The sequence below is a fragment of the Solea solea genome, chromosome 1 (genome assembly GCF_958295425.1).
Source record: "Solea solea chromosome 1, fSolSol10.1, whole genome shotgun sequence".
In the NCBI taxonomy this organism is placed as follows: domain Eukaryota; kingdom Metazoa; phylum Chordata; class Actinopteri; order Pleuronectiformes; family Soleidae; genus Solea; species Solea solea.
The window spans coordinates 1826001-1841660 of NC_081134.1; the positions used below are offsets into that span (position 1 = coordinate 1826001).

Genomic DNA, 15660 nt, shown 5'->3' on the forward strand with positions numbered 1-15660 from the left:
AGGAAATGGGACATAAACATAAAATAATAATATTTTGCTATGTGACCTCATCACCATCTCTGATGTGAAATAATAACCCACCACAGTCCTTCTCATCTGAGCCATCCAGACAGTCCTTATGGAGGTCACACCTGCGATCCTGGTGCACACACTCCCCACTGTTACAGGGGTACTGCTTAGGAGAACATGGGAAGGGCTCCAGGGGGCGCTGTGACGTCACCATTGGTCTGGCTGTTGTGCCTAATAAGAAATAGCAATAAAAACATTATATATACATTAAATATACATGGGAAACTGAACATTATTCAACTTACATGTCTTACAAAAATCAATTTGAAGGACATTTAAAACAACGTGTTTTGTTTAATATATTTGTTTGTAGTCTTATTAAATCATTCAGCACTCAAATGTTGAAAAACTCTCAAATATTATTGTGACAATGACTCTAAACACATACATCTAGAGTCAAAGTCACTCCCAGAGCCTCACAAACAGCTTGTGGGATTATTTTGGGTTATCAAACAAATCTGCTAGTTTTCCAGACTTTTACTTTAGAGTTAATGTTTTTAATAACATGTATAAGATGCACATGTCTGTAGGAAATGTCTGAAAATAATATTAGATGTTAAATAATAATAAGTAAAGATGACGTTATGCACTTGGGTCACTGTGGTTTGTCATCTTTAAAAAAATGGGGTCCCAATATAAAAACATGTGGCTTAAACTGCGCAGATTTGGTCTGATCCTGTTGAATCAGTTTCAAATGAAAATAAATTCATTTTATTTTTAAATAAATACTAAATTTTTATTTAATTCCACTCCATGTGCACGTTCTCCTCCCCCTAATAACATGGTGTTGATGCGTACCACAGCGCTGCTCATCTGACCCGTCCACACAGTCCCGCCTGCCGTCACACACCTGAGCAGAGTCCACGCAGCCCAGTGAGTGACACGCAAATTGACCTTCCACACAAAGCACTCTGGGTAAACCACCATCATCAGGAGCTGTGGTGATCCACGGAGCTGTAAATATAAGCCAGAGCTAAACCTGGTCAACTCTGTGCAGTAAAAGGTGACGACACAGACCCTGACACTGACAGACACACACACTTACCTTTAGTGGTTTGTAAACCAGGTCTTCCAGAGCCCAGGGTTGTACTGAGGTGAAGTCCAGGCTGACCTGTCGTGACCCCTGGGTACACAGGAAGTTTTGTGGTCCAGTGGCCTAAAGAACAAAGACAACAAATAAAATGATGGAGAGACTGCAGTGTGTAAAGTGTGATGCTTTTTGTAGTTGTTGATGTGTTTGCTGTCTGAAGCTAAACATTTCTACACTACTGTCTCAACTCACCTGACAATGGTTTCAATGTAACAGATATTTGTTAAAAAACAATTCTTTATTTAAAAACTAAATGAAAACCAGTTTTACTTACTGCTACTTGGAGTTGTGGTCTTGTGAAGTCCAGGGTGACCTGTGACCTCTGGTGTAACCACACCAGGAAGGCCACCTTGTGACTTAGTCGTATGGAGGCCTGGGGCACCCGTTGTACTGTCACCATGGAAACCGGGTCTCCCGGCAGAGCTGGTCTGGTTCTGGAGCCCGGGAGAGCCTCTGGTTGGAGCTGTACCTGAGCAAACAGAATCACAACACTACACACTCAGACTTCCAGAGACTCAACACAGGTGTGAGGAGTAAATCATGAGTGAAGGTCACAGCTCACCACAGCTGATCTCGTCAGAGTGATCCTTGCAGTCGGCTCGTCCATCACACAGCACAGAGACAGAGACGCACTCTTCACTGTGCTCGCAGGCAAACTGGCCCGGCTTACAGCGCCGCACTGTCACTTTACCACCACCAGAGGGAGATGAGGTCATGCTGCTCGGAGTCACCAGCTCATCTACAACAGCAGGAGGAAGTCTCATGTATTACAGCAGAAGAGAAGTGATCTAAATCAGAAAGCAGCAGCAGGGTCTCATGGGAAATGTTCTGCCACTTTGTTTAGTTTCTGTGGACACTTGTGCTTTACAGGGAGAACTTTGGCAAACACAGATGAGAGGTTGTGATCCATTAGTGACAAATACATATATCTACTGTTTCTGTATGTAAGTCGATTTTGTATAAAATCTGTTTTATGTGTTTGGGATTCTTGTGCTTGAGTTGATGGGGGTGGAAAACAATAGCCAGTCGGTTATTACAGAGGAGACGTGAAAATGGAGGAGCATGTGAGAGTTCTGGGCTCAATGAACGGGGCATTTACATTTCTAAAATGCCCCCACTTCTCGCTTTTATTTGTATTGTCTAATTATTTGGTGTTTGACAAAAGCGGAATTTAAATGGCTGCATCTGTTCAAGTTTGTTAAAACAATAAATTACTTTCAAAGCCACTTTTTTGTTATATATCAATCTTTTGATCTGCCACAATAATGTAAAAATGAATTTAATTGAAAATACCTCAAGTTGAGGGCTTTTCTCAGTAATTTTTAGGTGAGATTAAAAAATAAATTAATTAGATCAATTCATTACAGATCATAATTCATTAATCTCTCCATTTTTTTAATCTCTTGACAGAACTAATAATAACATTTGTACTGAAGGTTAAAGTAGAGACAATAAAGCACACGACATAATTAAAAGACCAAAATGTTGATTTCTTCCAATCAATCAGTCAAAACGTGATTAAATATTTAAATGTTATCTTTAAATCCTTCACCTCCTCTGCAACCGAGGATCTCCACACGCATGTAGAAGGTGTGTCTGAACTCCACAGGGATGATGCGCAGGTAGCGAGCTCTGACTAACCGATCGAGCCATCGGGTCACCGGGTTCCTGCCGACCATCCGCACCTCAAACACCTACAACACACAAACAGACTCTTAAAACGTAACGTTTGATGTGAAATATGTTTTTCACACCAAACTACTGCAAATACCTGAGCAGGGCGACCAGGTTTCCCACTGTCAGTGAAATCTGTGAAGAGGTTGGTGTGCAGAGCAAAGGCCAGGCGGTATTTAGTGAGGTAACCCCACATCCTCTCACTGCCCTGCGTCACCACACCTGACACCCACATGGGCTCCAGGAAGTCCACTTGAAAATATGGCTGGGCATCTGTAGGTAAGGGACTCCATCCAGGCTCCATAACCTGACTACACACACAAGAGCACGTGCTTCTTAAAACATTAAATCCATGCAGCAAACGACATCATCAAATAATCAGGTTGTTTTACAACAACAGCAGCAAAACACATACAAGACCACTCACACATTAGGGATGATGTTCAGTCGTCCAGCATCAGCTGGGTTGTTCTCCCGATGTGAGGATGACGTCAACTGACCGTATCTAATCCGCCCGTCCTCCAGTCCAAGGGGAGAGGAGCAGATATCTGAAGCATATGCGGAACATTAAGACCATTTAAAAGAACCAGACTGGAAACTGAATACGTCACACACAAGAGAGTTGATTGTTATCAAAAATAAATCAGTATAACACTTTAACACTCACCCCTATATCCTGGGCCACCACTCTGTAAATAAATAAGATATATTAACACAGAATCTTCTCACCAGCTGTAAATCATTGGGTCTTTGGTTGAATGATGTGTGTCTGCATCCTCACACACACACACACACTTACTGCTGGGGTTGTTGTGGGATGAGTGACAGCAGCCATGGATGGAGTCATGAGAGGAGCGGCTGTGTATGGTCTGTAGTAAATACAACAGAGGAAGTTTTACAGCAAAAACAACAAACTGGAAGCTGAATAAAGACAAAATAGAAAAGCAGGGACATTTAAATAGTTCATAGGTCTACAGAACAAACATTCCACTCCACCTGTCTGACTGAGTAGTCATGTTGTCATGTGGGTGGCAGCCAGTTTCATCCTCTCCTTTGGGGCAGTGGAAGACACCATCACAGCGTTTCCCTGCCTCAATGCAGCCCCCTGGTGGAGGACAGGAGAACTGCCCAGCAGGGCAGCTGCGTGGACTGGTGGCAGTAGGTGAGGGCAGTGTACCTGCAGGCACACAATCAAACTTATTTCTGTTTGGTTTGTGAAGAATAAGTGACTTCATGTTGTGTCATGGTAGGAAACTCACCACACTGCATCTCATCTGATCCATCACCGCAGTCATTGACTCCGTCACAGACAACTCCCAGTGGACCCGCAGGCACACAACGACCATTTGTGCACTGGAACTCCTTCCCTCTGCAGCCACCCTCTGGAGACACAGACGACGGAGGGGTGGAGGTGGTTAACCAGCCATGACCTGAGGGAGCACAAAACATCTCAGAAAGACTTTCTAAATCACCCAAAACATGGCATAAAAAAATGCACTAACCATCGCCACAGCCCATAATCTCAAGTCGAAGGTAGATGCCATTCTGAAAGTCATGTGGAAGCAGACGTACAAACCGAGCAGACACCATCCTGTCCAATCTGATCTCAGCCACTCCACGATCATCGCGGTTTGCAAGAAACACCTGGAAGTTCAACATGTGAGGAAGAGAAGCTGAGTGGCCTTCAAAATCAACGGTATGAAGAAAAGATGCCGGCTCTTGGTTTTGATGTCTGACCTTGGCTCTGGGTCGGGCGTCAGTGACAAACTCTTTGTAAGTGTACCACTGTCTGCTGTCCTGGCTGAACTGGAGGTAAAAACTGGACACAAATGTAGCAAACACTCCTCCACCCTGGGTTAACAAACCTGCAGAGAGCCACAACACTGTTGTCTTTTTTACACTGATGGACACATATGTACTTACATTCATTACACTGATGAGTCTCTTTGTTTACCAGTGATATTGTATGGTTGCAGCAGGTCTATCTGCAGATAAGGGCCCTTTGAGTTGCTGCTGTGACCGTCAGGACTTTGCTGGGGCAGGTCCTTATAATCCTCAGGTTCTGGACTCCAACCCTGCACATGAGTGATTTACAGAATTAAACTAGCGTTGAGACTGGTTTATATTACACTGACAGTTTAGAGTTTGTCTGTCAGCGATGACTAGAAGAGTACCAGAAGGAAATTCTCGTCAGTTCTACTTGGTTTGGCTTGGTTCCCCTTCCACTGGACTGAAACAGCGCTGCTTTATCAAGGCCAGGAAACCAAAGTGTAAAATCCATAAATGTGGTGTTTGACTCACTGGGTTAGTTATAAAGTTTCAACCAAAACTAAAAGAAGTCAGTCAGCTAGTGACACTGAAAGTAAGAGAAATTTAGAATTCCCCCAAACAGAAAAGGTTCTCTTTGTCCAGGCGTTCATTAATGATCGGGCAGAAGAAGGACTGATGACTGAGAAAACATGTACCGTGGATGTGTTTTACCTGGAGCTCTGTGTGATGGTCCCATCCATGCAGGCGAGCTGCCTCAGGAGGATGACCAGTCTGCTGTGAAGAGGCACTGAAACTTGAGACCGGCAGAGTCTGAACACCCAGAGGAGACCAACAGTCATCTGAACACAGATTCCATTCAAAAGAACCATGAGTGAATAAAAGAGACCCAAACAAATGTTCATACGGGGCTGATACGAACCTCCAGGAGGAAGTGGATATGTGGGAACCTGGGGTGTAGTGCCCTCCGCTGGCTTGGTGGTTGCAATGGGAGGAGCACTTGTCACAAGAATGATGTCATTTCCTTCTACACACAGTTGATTTAGAAAGAAATATGGTTACATCAATGAATGGGACCTTATATGTATTAAAACATAAATACTTGTCACAACAAAAGTGGTCTGTCTGATTAAAAATAACCCTGATGAATGCGCTAACACCTCTTCTGTCTTTGAATCAGAGTTTGTTTTTATTCATTATTGTTGTTTGTCCTTTTTTTTATCTGTATTTAACTGGATTTTTTTTATCTGCTCGTGTTTTCGACTTAAATGAGGACGAGATGTCTGTGTGCAGACCGGCTTGCCTTACATAAGTCATTGGAGGAGGAGTTAAATTGAATTAACAAAAAATATTGATTTCCCAGTGTAACAGAAGGTTTTATTGAGTGTAAAAGAAGAGTCGTGGTTGTACCTTGGCAGTAGCAGCATCTTTCTCCTTCTCCAGGCATTAGAATTTGGCCCTGCACAAACACTTGTGTTAAAGTAGCCAAGGTGCACAAATATAAGGAGGACGCACAAAGAAGAGTGTGCACCACACTGTTAACATGACATTAGAGGTGGGTTTCCATCAAAAATGAATGGAAACCAGGTTACAGGTGCATTAAAGCCCAGACAATCACATACATAATATTTTAGTCCCTCCCAAATAGTTGCACGGAGGCTGTCAGGAACACCATTTTAAATATCAGGGCCTCTCCACAAGGTTAGAGTATGACAACTGGTGTCTCAGTGTTCTGTTGACCCAGTACACTGCACCATTGCCACCATTTTAAACTTCCTGCAATCTCTCTGGGACGAGTGCTTACAGCACTGCCTCTGGCGGTCATCCAGGATTCATAGAACCGTAGTTACATGCATAACTTTCGTTTTACCTGTGGGCATCCAGTGACAGTGTATGGACAGTAGGGGGAGCAGTGCACTGTAAGGTTGGGCAGACAATGGCATAACTGGCAGTGGTCAGACTTCCATCTGTCTCCAACAGCATGAGCCTGACCCTGGAACTCACACTCATTACAGGGGTCTGTCTGACACCTGCATATACACACAGACAGGAGGGGACACAAAGCATGAAGTCATGTCACAGACATGTCACTCTAAAACTTTCCTTGTTTTCATTTTACATTTCAGTCTACATTAACTGCAGCAGAGTCTTTTCTGTTTCCCTTTTCTGTTAATTTTCTTATTTTCTTATTCTCCTTCTGTATTGAATGAATTTTGTTTCACTCCATCAACCTGCATATGTACAACAGATGTTGTAATGTAATGTCTAAACACGGCTATACTGAGAAAACTGAGAAACACAAAGTCGTGTGGAGCTTAATCCACATTGTGTGAACCCCTTTGATTCATTTAAATGTAAACACACAACACTTAAGGTAGAATCACATTGAATTGACATCACTGATGATGTGGCTAAGATTCACCTGAGGATGTTTTGATTCCAATAAAAAAAATTATGTTGACGAAAAACCAGAGAATCACTAAACCATGCTTTGGAAACTCTACTATGTTGTAAAAAATTAAATGTATGTGAAAAGTAAATATTGGCCAAGAGTTGTTCAGTGGAAAGTTGGAATTAAGGTAAGGATAAAAAGTAAATAGTTCCCAGAGTCAAGAGTCAGCCGAGGAGTAACTTACCTGCGAGCTTTCCTGTAAATTCCTCTACATGTTCTCCCATCTCCGTGTTTGATGGGGTTATTTGGGCTCCGGAAAGACCACTGAACACTCTGGACACCACAGGGCCCCAAACACTCGCCCCACTCAGACCACGACGACCAACCACAGTGCACTACAATAAGAGAACACCGGCTGTGTATGAACGTGCACACGAGATTAAAGACAAAAGCCAGGAATGGATGTGATATGGATTTTACCAGAGTTGGTTTGCCAGACTCACCTGAGCATTCTGCATTGGGCTGACATCTCTGAGGTGTTCCTCTCTCACAAACACAAATTTCACAGTCCACTTTCATCTGCTGGCCTGGCCAGTATCGCACACCTGCGACCTCACATACACACTCCTCTGGTAACACACATTGTTGTGTATGACTCATCACCTGACCTTCTGGACACCAGCATCCTGAAAGGACCAAATGTGTAAATGAGAAAAGAGGCTGTAACAAAAACAGAAGGGTGGAGATTTCAAAATGGAAGGAGAAAAAAATTAACTTTATCATACAGGGTAGTCTGACATAATCCAGATTACCCTGACTGACCTGAGAAGCAGGGTGCTGTGGGCTCACAGGTTGTCCCACTGCTGATGTGGGCACAGGACACTGGACAGGGAGCACAGCTGTGTCTCACCTGCCCACTGGGACAGCTGCTGTTGTCACATCCGTTGTCAGGACAAGGTTCTGGAGTGAAGAGTGAAGAAAGTGGTTAGGGTTATATGTATTTTGTATTATAATGCACATGATGGATCGATGATCAGATACAGTCCTAGTTATTCCAAGGACAAAATGGATTTTGGGCGAATCAATTCTTTAAAATTACTATTGCTAAGCACAAGACTGGCATTTCTGTCCATATTTCAAACCAACAATTTTTAGTAGCTTTAAGCATTTTCAATATTGTTAATTTCACTTCAGTGTTCAGCTCTTACTAATCTCCATGGCTAGGTTTGATGGTCCAGGAAGCTGAGAACAGCCTCGACCTCCATTTCGAGGAGGGATGCAGTCTCTCTGTCTGACCTGGACTCCACCGCAGCCACTGGAACAGTTTGACCAGATCACCCAAGGAAGCCACTGACCATCCACTGGAGAGAGACAAGAGAGCTTCATGTATTAACAACAAATACACTCCATATTTTATTTACTTTATCATTTTTATCTTGTGTTTTACCAGGACAGGTGGTGTTGAAGCACTGCTGCCTCTGGACATCCTGTCCCTGACAGCGGTGCAGAAGGTCTCCTGGTGGGCAGGTTCTCAGCCGGCTCATGGAGCCTGTCCCACAGGAGGCACTACAGGGGCTCCATTGACCCCAGGAGCTCCAAGTTCTGCAGCCTTGCTCATCTGTGGCGCCCCCAGGTGGTGCCACTGATGAGTCTACACAGTCTGCCACACCATTACAAACCTGGTAAAAAGATGAGGTCAGTGAGCAGATATAGGAAGGACCTGAGACATATTAAAGGATAAACCTTCTTTTTAACTGCATTATTTGCTATATTAAATATTTATAACCAGGACATGAAGAGAGGAGTGGCCTGAGTTGCCCTGATGTGCAAAGACAACTCATAAAACAGTTTTGGGACAGCGACTGAAAATGTGATCACGGCTTGGCTTTTGGCAAACAGTTAAATGTTCATTCTATGTTTGTGCACCTACCATGTTGAAAGGGATACAGAATCCATCCGTACAGGTGAATTCAGGGCAAGAGACAGTGGCGTTCCTACCACCAGGGGGCACTGGTGAGACAGTCTTTTCTGAACAGGACAAGATGTCAAAAATATTAACACATGAAATGAGATCTTTCACCATCAATGCTATGAATTTGTTCCATTTAAGTTGTTCCTTTCTCTCGCTGTTCTTTTCTTTCATTTGTCCCTCTTGACTTCATGTTTTCAATTTTTGCTAATTCCTAATTCCCGGCACTTATTCAACTCACCACAGAGCAACTCATCATCACCGCGTGGACAGTCTGGGATGCCGTTGCAGACTTGTGACATATTCACACAGGTGCGGTTGTCACATGAGAAGCTTCCTGGACACGGAGGAATCTGGCTAGATCCTAAAAGAGAACAAAGTGTCAACAGGCCTCTCTGTGTGACCAGATTGTATAAACTCTAGGATATTTGAATTGAACCCACCACAGTGGTCTATGCTCTCGTCTGAGGCATCGCTGCAATGTGGAATCCTATCACAGAGATGTTGGTGGTCAACACACTGGTCCCCACTGAGACAAGGAGTCTGGCCAGGACCACAGGGGGCGCTGCACTGCTGCTCATCACTGCCATCCATGCAGTCTGTCTCACCATCACACCGCCAGGCCTGAGGCACACACTGACCATTAGTGGCACAGCTGAACTCATAGGACCTACAAACTGAGAAAGCAGAAAACTGTAAGAAAAGAATTCACTCAAAATCTTATAATAATGTAAGATAAGACTTTTACCTGAAGTGGGCATAACCGGGGTGACATGTGGTCGTGGTGGTGTTGTTGTACTAGAGTAGCAAACGGTTGTATTCTCATCATCTCCACCTGGACAGTCTGATGTCCCATCACACAGCGTAGCTATGGAAACACATGTTCCATCTCTGCAGGCAAACTGCCCAGGAGCACAAGTCACTGCCCAGCAAGAGCGGAGGAAATTCATTATTATTACATACAAACCGTTCAGTGTGGATTCAAGATTCAGGATTGGCTTTGGACATGAATGAAGAGCACTCGTATTTTACCTTTACTTGGACAAACAGCTTCATCTATACCAGAGGGACAGTCTCTGTTGCCGTCACATACTCTGTCTGCGGGGACACACTGCTCACCTGGGCACTGAAATTCTCCTGGTACACACACACACCTGAAACAGTAGAAACATGATATCATCACATGTTGAGATCCGTCATTATGTGAGTGAGTGCTGAGTTAGACACAGAAGTTCTGCAGAACACACCAGATTCAAATGATCAGGTGATCATCACGCACTGAAAAGCCTGATCTATAAGACTCATTTGAATCCGGAGTGTTGGAGTGGAGAAACATCTCAAACATGCAGGGCAGTGGATCCTCAGGACCAGGACGGAAAAACCCTTTCATGTAACTTTATACATATTTAGTGGAGAGTTTTTGATATTGGTATTTTAGACCTCACCAAGTAGACCAAGGTGACACATACGAACACAACAACCTCACAAAGCAGATTCAGTGGAGATGAACACGCACCCCCTCTCATCACTCAAGTCCCCACAGTCGTCATGTCCATCACAACGGTGGAGGTAGAGAATGCAACGTCCTCCAGCACACAGGAAGTCCCCTTCATCACATACCACACCGCAGTCTGAGTAAACAATAATACACTTGTTACTAATGAAAACACATAACAAACAGAAAGCAACACAGCATAATTGTTGCTATATACTGGCTTATATACTCAGCTATTTCCCCCTGTGACCTGTCAAAATGGCTGCTGTTTACATATTAGAATGTTTTAAAATACTATTCTTAGATTTATGTCAAAACAATGATATATGATAACAGACCATCAGAGAACTTCAGGGTTGTCCAGGGGGTAAAATGTGTCAGTGACCAATCACCTTGCTCATCAGACCCATCAGCAAAGCCACAGTCCAGTCGTCCATCACACACTTGACTGGCTGGCAAACACTTTCCATTGGCACACTGAAAGTCTCCCGGTGGACAGAGGGGCACGGGGGTGGCAGGTCCACAGAAGTCCTCATCTGACTGGTCAGTACAGTCTGGGTGGCCATCACAACGCAGAGCCAGGTCCAAACATGGTCCACTGCAGAGTGAGGAGTTCACTCACTTTATTCATTGAGCACATTCAGTACTAAAGCGATACAGTTCCAGTACGACTCCTCTCTACACGGTTTGGTTGTTTTTTGTTATTACTATAGTACCGAGTACCTCTTTCAATGTGGGTGGAGTCATCATAGCACGGCTGCATGAAACCGCCGTGACTTTGTTTTACACACGACACAAACACACAAACTAGCGACTGGTAAAGCAGTTGTTTTGGGTGTAACTGAATCATTAGAATCATTTGATGAAAACATTTGTTGACAGAATGGTTCAGTATTTCCTGCAGGACCGGAGCACTGTTTTCAGGATTTTTAAGTCTTTTTAACTGATCTTCAGTTTGATCTGATCGTCCCTGCACTCAAAATGGCTGCTGTGCATGTCCTTTAATTGAAATGATAATGTGAGTTCGGCTTCACCTTGGACTGTTGTCACAGTGGAACTGGTCCGGGGAGCAGGTGGATGGACAGACTTCATCTGAGCCATCTCCGCAGTCATCCTCATTGTCACACACCCAGTGAGAGGGGATGCAACGGCCCCGAGCACAGGTGAACTCTGTCTCCAGACAGGGAGGTGAGGGCGGAGGACAGGCTGCACCATCACACCGCCACACACCATCCTCACAGGAGCTGCACTCAAAACCACCAGAAAATAACATTATTACTGTAATGTAATGTAGACTATTTCAACAGGCAATCAGATGGACTTACCAGTTCTGGCAGTGTTGAGTGATGGTGGTTCCAGGTGGAAACATAGACCCCTCCCACTCACATGGACACTCAGTGGGAACAACACAACTGTCGCCTGAACAACAAACACAAGACTCAGCTTCTCATGATGATTTAGGATGAATCTTTACAGTTCTTTCACAACCTAATGGTTTTATACTCACCTTATCTAAGATTCTTGGGATTATTTATTTTCTTTAAAATATGTATCCTATATCTGTGATACAGAAATGTTTCATATCCCACCTCAAAAATCAATCTCTCCAGTGTAACTCACCCCGCCTGTCAGCCACATCCACCTCACCTGTTGATTCTGCTCACCTGGTTCATTTAGCTGCTCTACATATAAAGACCCTCTGCTCACCCTCACTCACTGCCATGTGCCATGTGATACCATCAACATATCAACCACTTTCTATTCAAATGCAAGGATGAGAGGATAAAGACGTTAATTACCTGTGTGTGTGTGTGTATTTGGTCAAAAATGATGACAAAAGCTGTGCCTTTGTTAAACAGGTATTCTCTCAGTGTGTAGTATTGTTGTTCTACATCAGTCTCACCATGTCGTACAGTGCCTGTAGGGCAGAAACAGCCCTCCACACAGGACAGGGCCCCACACTGAGAGTGTGGACTGCTGGACTGAACACTGGGGCAAGAGGAAGAACAAGCAGGACCACAGGGATCATACACCAGCCCGTTGTCACACTGCAGAGCTGAGGATGAAGAAGAAGACACAAAAGTGACACAACAATGACACCAGACTTAAGATATGTATTTAAGGTTTTTGGGCTGTGTATGTGTGTGTGAGCGACGTACGACAGAGCTCCTGCGACCTCCAGCGGATGTAGACGCCACAGCGGTTACACTCTTCAGCATAGGCAGCGATGGCTGTGCAGAGACATTCACAGTCTCCTCCTGAGTCACAGCTAAGACAAGCAAACACAAAACACCAGTCACATACAATACCAAACTTCAGTTCTTTCAGGAGCACAAAAAAAGGTTCTTTATTTAAATATTATGATAGAAGTTTGATACTCTGCTCAGGAATCTGGCCCTAATACTCCTTCGTACAGCTCATCTGTGTCATTGTTTTGAACAAAAAGACAAATACAATGTTGTGTTTGTTGTAGTAAAATGGGATTTTACAGTAAACATGTTTGAACAGCTGTGGTAAAAGTCATGTGACTGGCGGAATGAAAGCTGAACCCATGTTCATGTACACATTCATATACAGGTCACTGCATTCCTGTAATGAAGCACTGTAGTATAGTTGTATATGAAGTTAGACATAGTTAGACAGTTAAAAACAAACTTCTGCCTGTCACTCACCCACAAGCGTCAAACACACACCAGTCGTAGAACTGCTGAAATGGCACCTCAGCGTGACACTGAGAGAAGAGTCCCTGTGTCACCACTGCACACTTTCTCCTGGCCCACATCACTCTGTGAGGATTCAGCTGAACACAGCAAACACACAGCACATGCAACAGTGTTACAAACCAATGAGAAGGCCCATGTCGTTAACCTCACAGACCACATGTTAACTCCTAATCATCACAGTGGGCCCACATTTTAACACTTACACATATACAGCTTAGCTTTACACACATTATGATTTTGGTTTTTTTTAAAGTGAGAGGTTGCACCACTGGGAAAATCTAAAGGACAAAATATTGATGTTGAATAGTGTGAAAGACTCTGGTGGGAAACACTGTGTATTTTCAAAGGGTTAATTACAATGGGTCATTTTAAAACGGTGCAACTAAAACTCATTCTTTCCAGTTTTCTCACTTTTAACAGTCTACCAGTTGTTTGCATTTGTAATGAATGTTTATGTGGACACAAAAACAATAACAGCCACTTAATTAGGTACATGTGTTCAACTTCTCATTAAAAATATCTATGGTTTATGTAAATGTGCCAGAAAAAGAGAAGACAGAGGTATGAGATATGAGCAGCAGATGTTGATGTCAGAGGAGAATATGTTCTACAGCAGCAGAGGACCACAGTGGGTCTGTACTGAACTCACAGCACATGGGTCTCGTAGGTCCTGATCTGCCACATCAGGACAGGAGGGGCTGACCTTCCAAGAGTTTCCAAACAGCTCAGGTGTGGACTCCATGATGCCCTGCCTCGTTGTGAAGTCGTTCTCTGTATCTCCATCAAAGTTACCACACAAGCCCCCAACCTGACCCCGCAGGTGAGCAGCCAGACGCACATACACACGCATTCCTACAAAAGAATGTGTCACCATTACTGTGACAGATAGAAGCTGTATGATCTGTGTCTACTCAAAGAAGTGTGGGTTTGTCCTATTACCTCCATCCCAAAGCAGAGTGACCCCAAGTCGAGAGGAGAGGGACACAAACAGGCCAACCTTCTCCAGCGACAGTCCACTGCCACTGTAGGACTTTGGTAAAGTAACTGGCATCCCATTTACCGTCACCGCTTTACCTAGATAGATAGATAGATAGATGTTTATTTATTTGTCATATTTATCAAACATAGTCTTTATCTAAGTCATTTTTGACAAACTAAAGTGTTTGACATGAAATAAAAAGCAGGTGATCTCGTGTCCTACCTCTCAGCAGGTGTATGATGGTATTTGCCAGACTGAGGGTGACCGACTTCGTGCAGGTGACCCCGCTGCTCCCGCACGGCACGTTCTCCGCTGTGACACTGAACAAACCGCTGCTCTCCCTCGCCAGCACGTACTGACAGTCACCCAGGAAAGAGTACGAGCGGCCGTCAAAGGTCACGTAGTGTGGATCCCCAGTCGCCACACACACACCAGCACAGGCGGCCTGGCTGCAGAGCCAGCGGCGCTGCTTACACACACTGTAGCAGACAATAACACGGAGATGATGAGATCATTCAACGATAAAGGTGCTGCGATGAGACAACATCGAGCGGTCATTACCATGTGTTGCAGTCTTTGGTGATGGTGTCATTAGTGTAGTAAAGTTGACCGTTATGGTGACATGGACACTCGCCTGGAAGAACACAGCCATCGCCCTGCAGTCAACCACAACACAACCTGTCATCAACTGTGAAGGGTGCAACAACATACAATTATCCAGCATTGATTTATGGGTCACATGGTGAGCTAGTGGCTAGCAATGTTGCCTCACAGCAAGAAGGTCACTGGTCTGAACCAAGGGCCTTCCTGTGTGGATCTTCAGTAGTCAGCTGTAGGAAACTGGAGGTGAAACGTCTTCATACCTAACTTAAGGATGACTGAGAACCTTCACACACGTCTTTTGTGTGGACTTTGCATGTTCTCCCCGTGTGTGTGTGTGTGTGTGTGTGTGTGTGTGTGTGACCTGACCTGCCCTGTGCCATGAGCCTGATGTGGATCAGAAACTATTTTCTTCTGTCGTGCACCTGAACCATAACTCTAGTTATCTTAGATCTGAAAACCATAAACCAGGTTTGACAGACTAAGTTTTAATACATATTTAATATCTAGTGTTGTGCATGAAGAAGGTTTAGAAATGTTCTAAATTCAGAATGTGGTATGTTTTACAGTTGTCTCACATCCTCTCTCATGATCAAGTCACACACATTCATCAACCCTTAAATGTAAGCTTTCACCCACGAGGAGGACAGTTCCCTGTGGACAGATGCAACCAGACAGAGGCTCTTTGCAGCTCGACTGTCCCACACTGGTGCCCTGCTGTTGTCCAGGAGGGTCCAGGCTGGAGCAGGTGAGGAGGCAGGAGCGTGGAGAGTAGACCAGAGAGCCTGGACAGGGGTTCACCTCCTCACAGCGCTCCTGACTGCAGTTAAACGACCCGCGATCACACACACTATAGACAGAAGAGGAGAAGCTGGTATTAGTATTATTATTATTATTGTTAT

General features: G+C 44.2%; 1 protein-coding gene across 1 annotated transcript in view; it reads right to left on the reverse strand.

The window, feature by feature from the left end:
* The window catches only part of sspo (SCO-spondin), a 62398-nt gene that overhangs the window by 36432 nt on the left and 10306 nt on the right, over positions 1–15660 (reverse strand). The window contains exons 19-59 of the mRNA XM_058642667.1: positions 15398–15608; positions 14720–14814; positions 14381–14637; positions 14119–14253; positions 13829–14031; positions 13129–13256; positions 12616–12725; positions 12360–12512; positions 11782–11875; positions 11491–11700; positions 10849–11054; positions 10478–10592; positions 9994–10115; positions 9710–9883; positions 9405–9638; positions 9203–9325; positions 8923–9020; positions 8440–8671; positions 8201–8353; positions 7815–7952; positions 7496–7678; positions 7237–7387; positions 6471–6630; positions 6011–6059; positions 5523–5627; positions 5315–5442; positions 4788–4908; positions 4571–4698; positions 4336–4477; positions 4093–4263; positions 3830–4010; positions 3633–3702; positions 3501–3522; positions 3261–3381; positions 2931–3144; positions 2712–2853; positions 1722–1898; positions 1434–1628; positions 1115–1225; positions 868–1023; positions 82–240 (exon numbers count right to left, since the gene is read on the reverse strand). Of these exons, the coding sequence (XP_058498650.1) occupies positions 82–240; positions 868–1023; positions 1115–1225; positions 1434–1628; positions 1722–1898; positions 2712–2853; positions 2931–3144; positions 3261–3381; positions 3501–3522; positions 3633–3702; positions 3830–4010; positions 4093–4263; positions 4336–4477; positions 4571–4698; positions 4788–4908; positions 5315–5442; positions 5523–5627; positions 6011–6059; positions 6471–6630; positions 7237–7387; positions 7496–7678; positions 7815–7952; positions 8201–8353; positions 8440–8671; positions 8923–9020; positions 9203–9325; positions 9405–9638; positions 9710–9883; positions 9994–10115; positions 10478–10592; positions 10849–11054; positions 11491–11700; positions 11782–11875; positions 12360–12512; positions 12616–12725; positions 13129–13256; positions 13829–14031; positions 14119–14253; positions 14381–14637; positions 14720–14814; positions 15398–15608 (6077 nt within the window). The remainder of the gene's footprint in view (positions 1–81; positions 241–867; positions 1024–1114; positions 1226–1433; positions 1629–1721; positions 1899–2711; positions 2854–2930; positions 3145–3260; positions 3382–3500; positions 3523–3632; positions 3703–3829; positions 4011–4092; positions 4264–4335; positions 4478–4570; positions 4699–4787; positions 4909–5314; positions 5443–5522; positions 5628–6010; positions 6060–6470; positions 6631–7236; positions 7388–7495; positions 7679–7814; positions 7953–8200; positions 8354–8439; positions 8672–8922; positions 9021–9202; positions 9326–9404; positions 9639–9709; positions 9884–9993; positions 10116–10477; positions 10593–10848; positions 11055–11490; positions 11701–11781; positions 11876–12359; positions 12513–12615; positions 12726–13128; positions 13257–13828; positions 14032–14118; positions 14254–14380; positions 14638–14719; positions 14815–15397; positions 15609–15660) is intronic.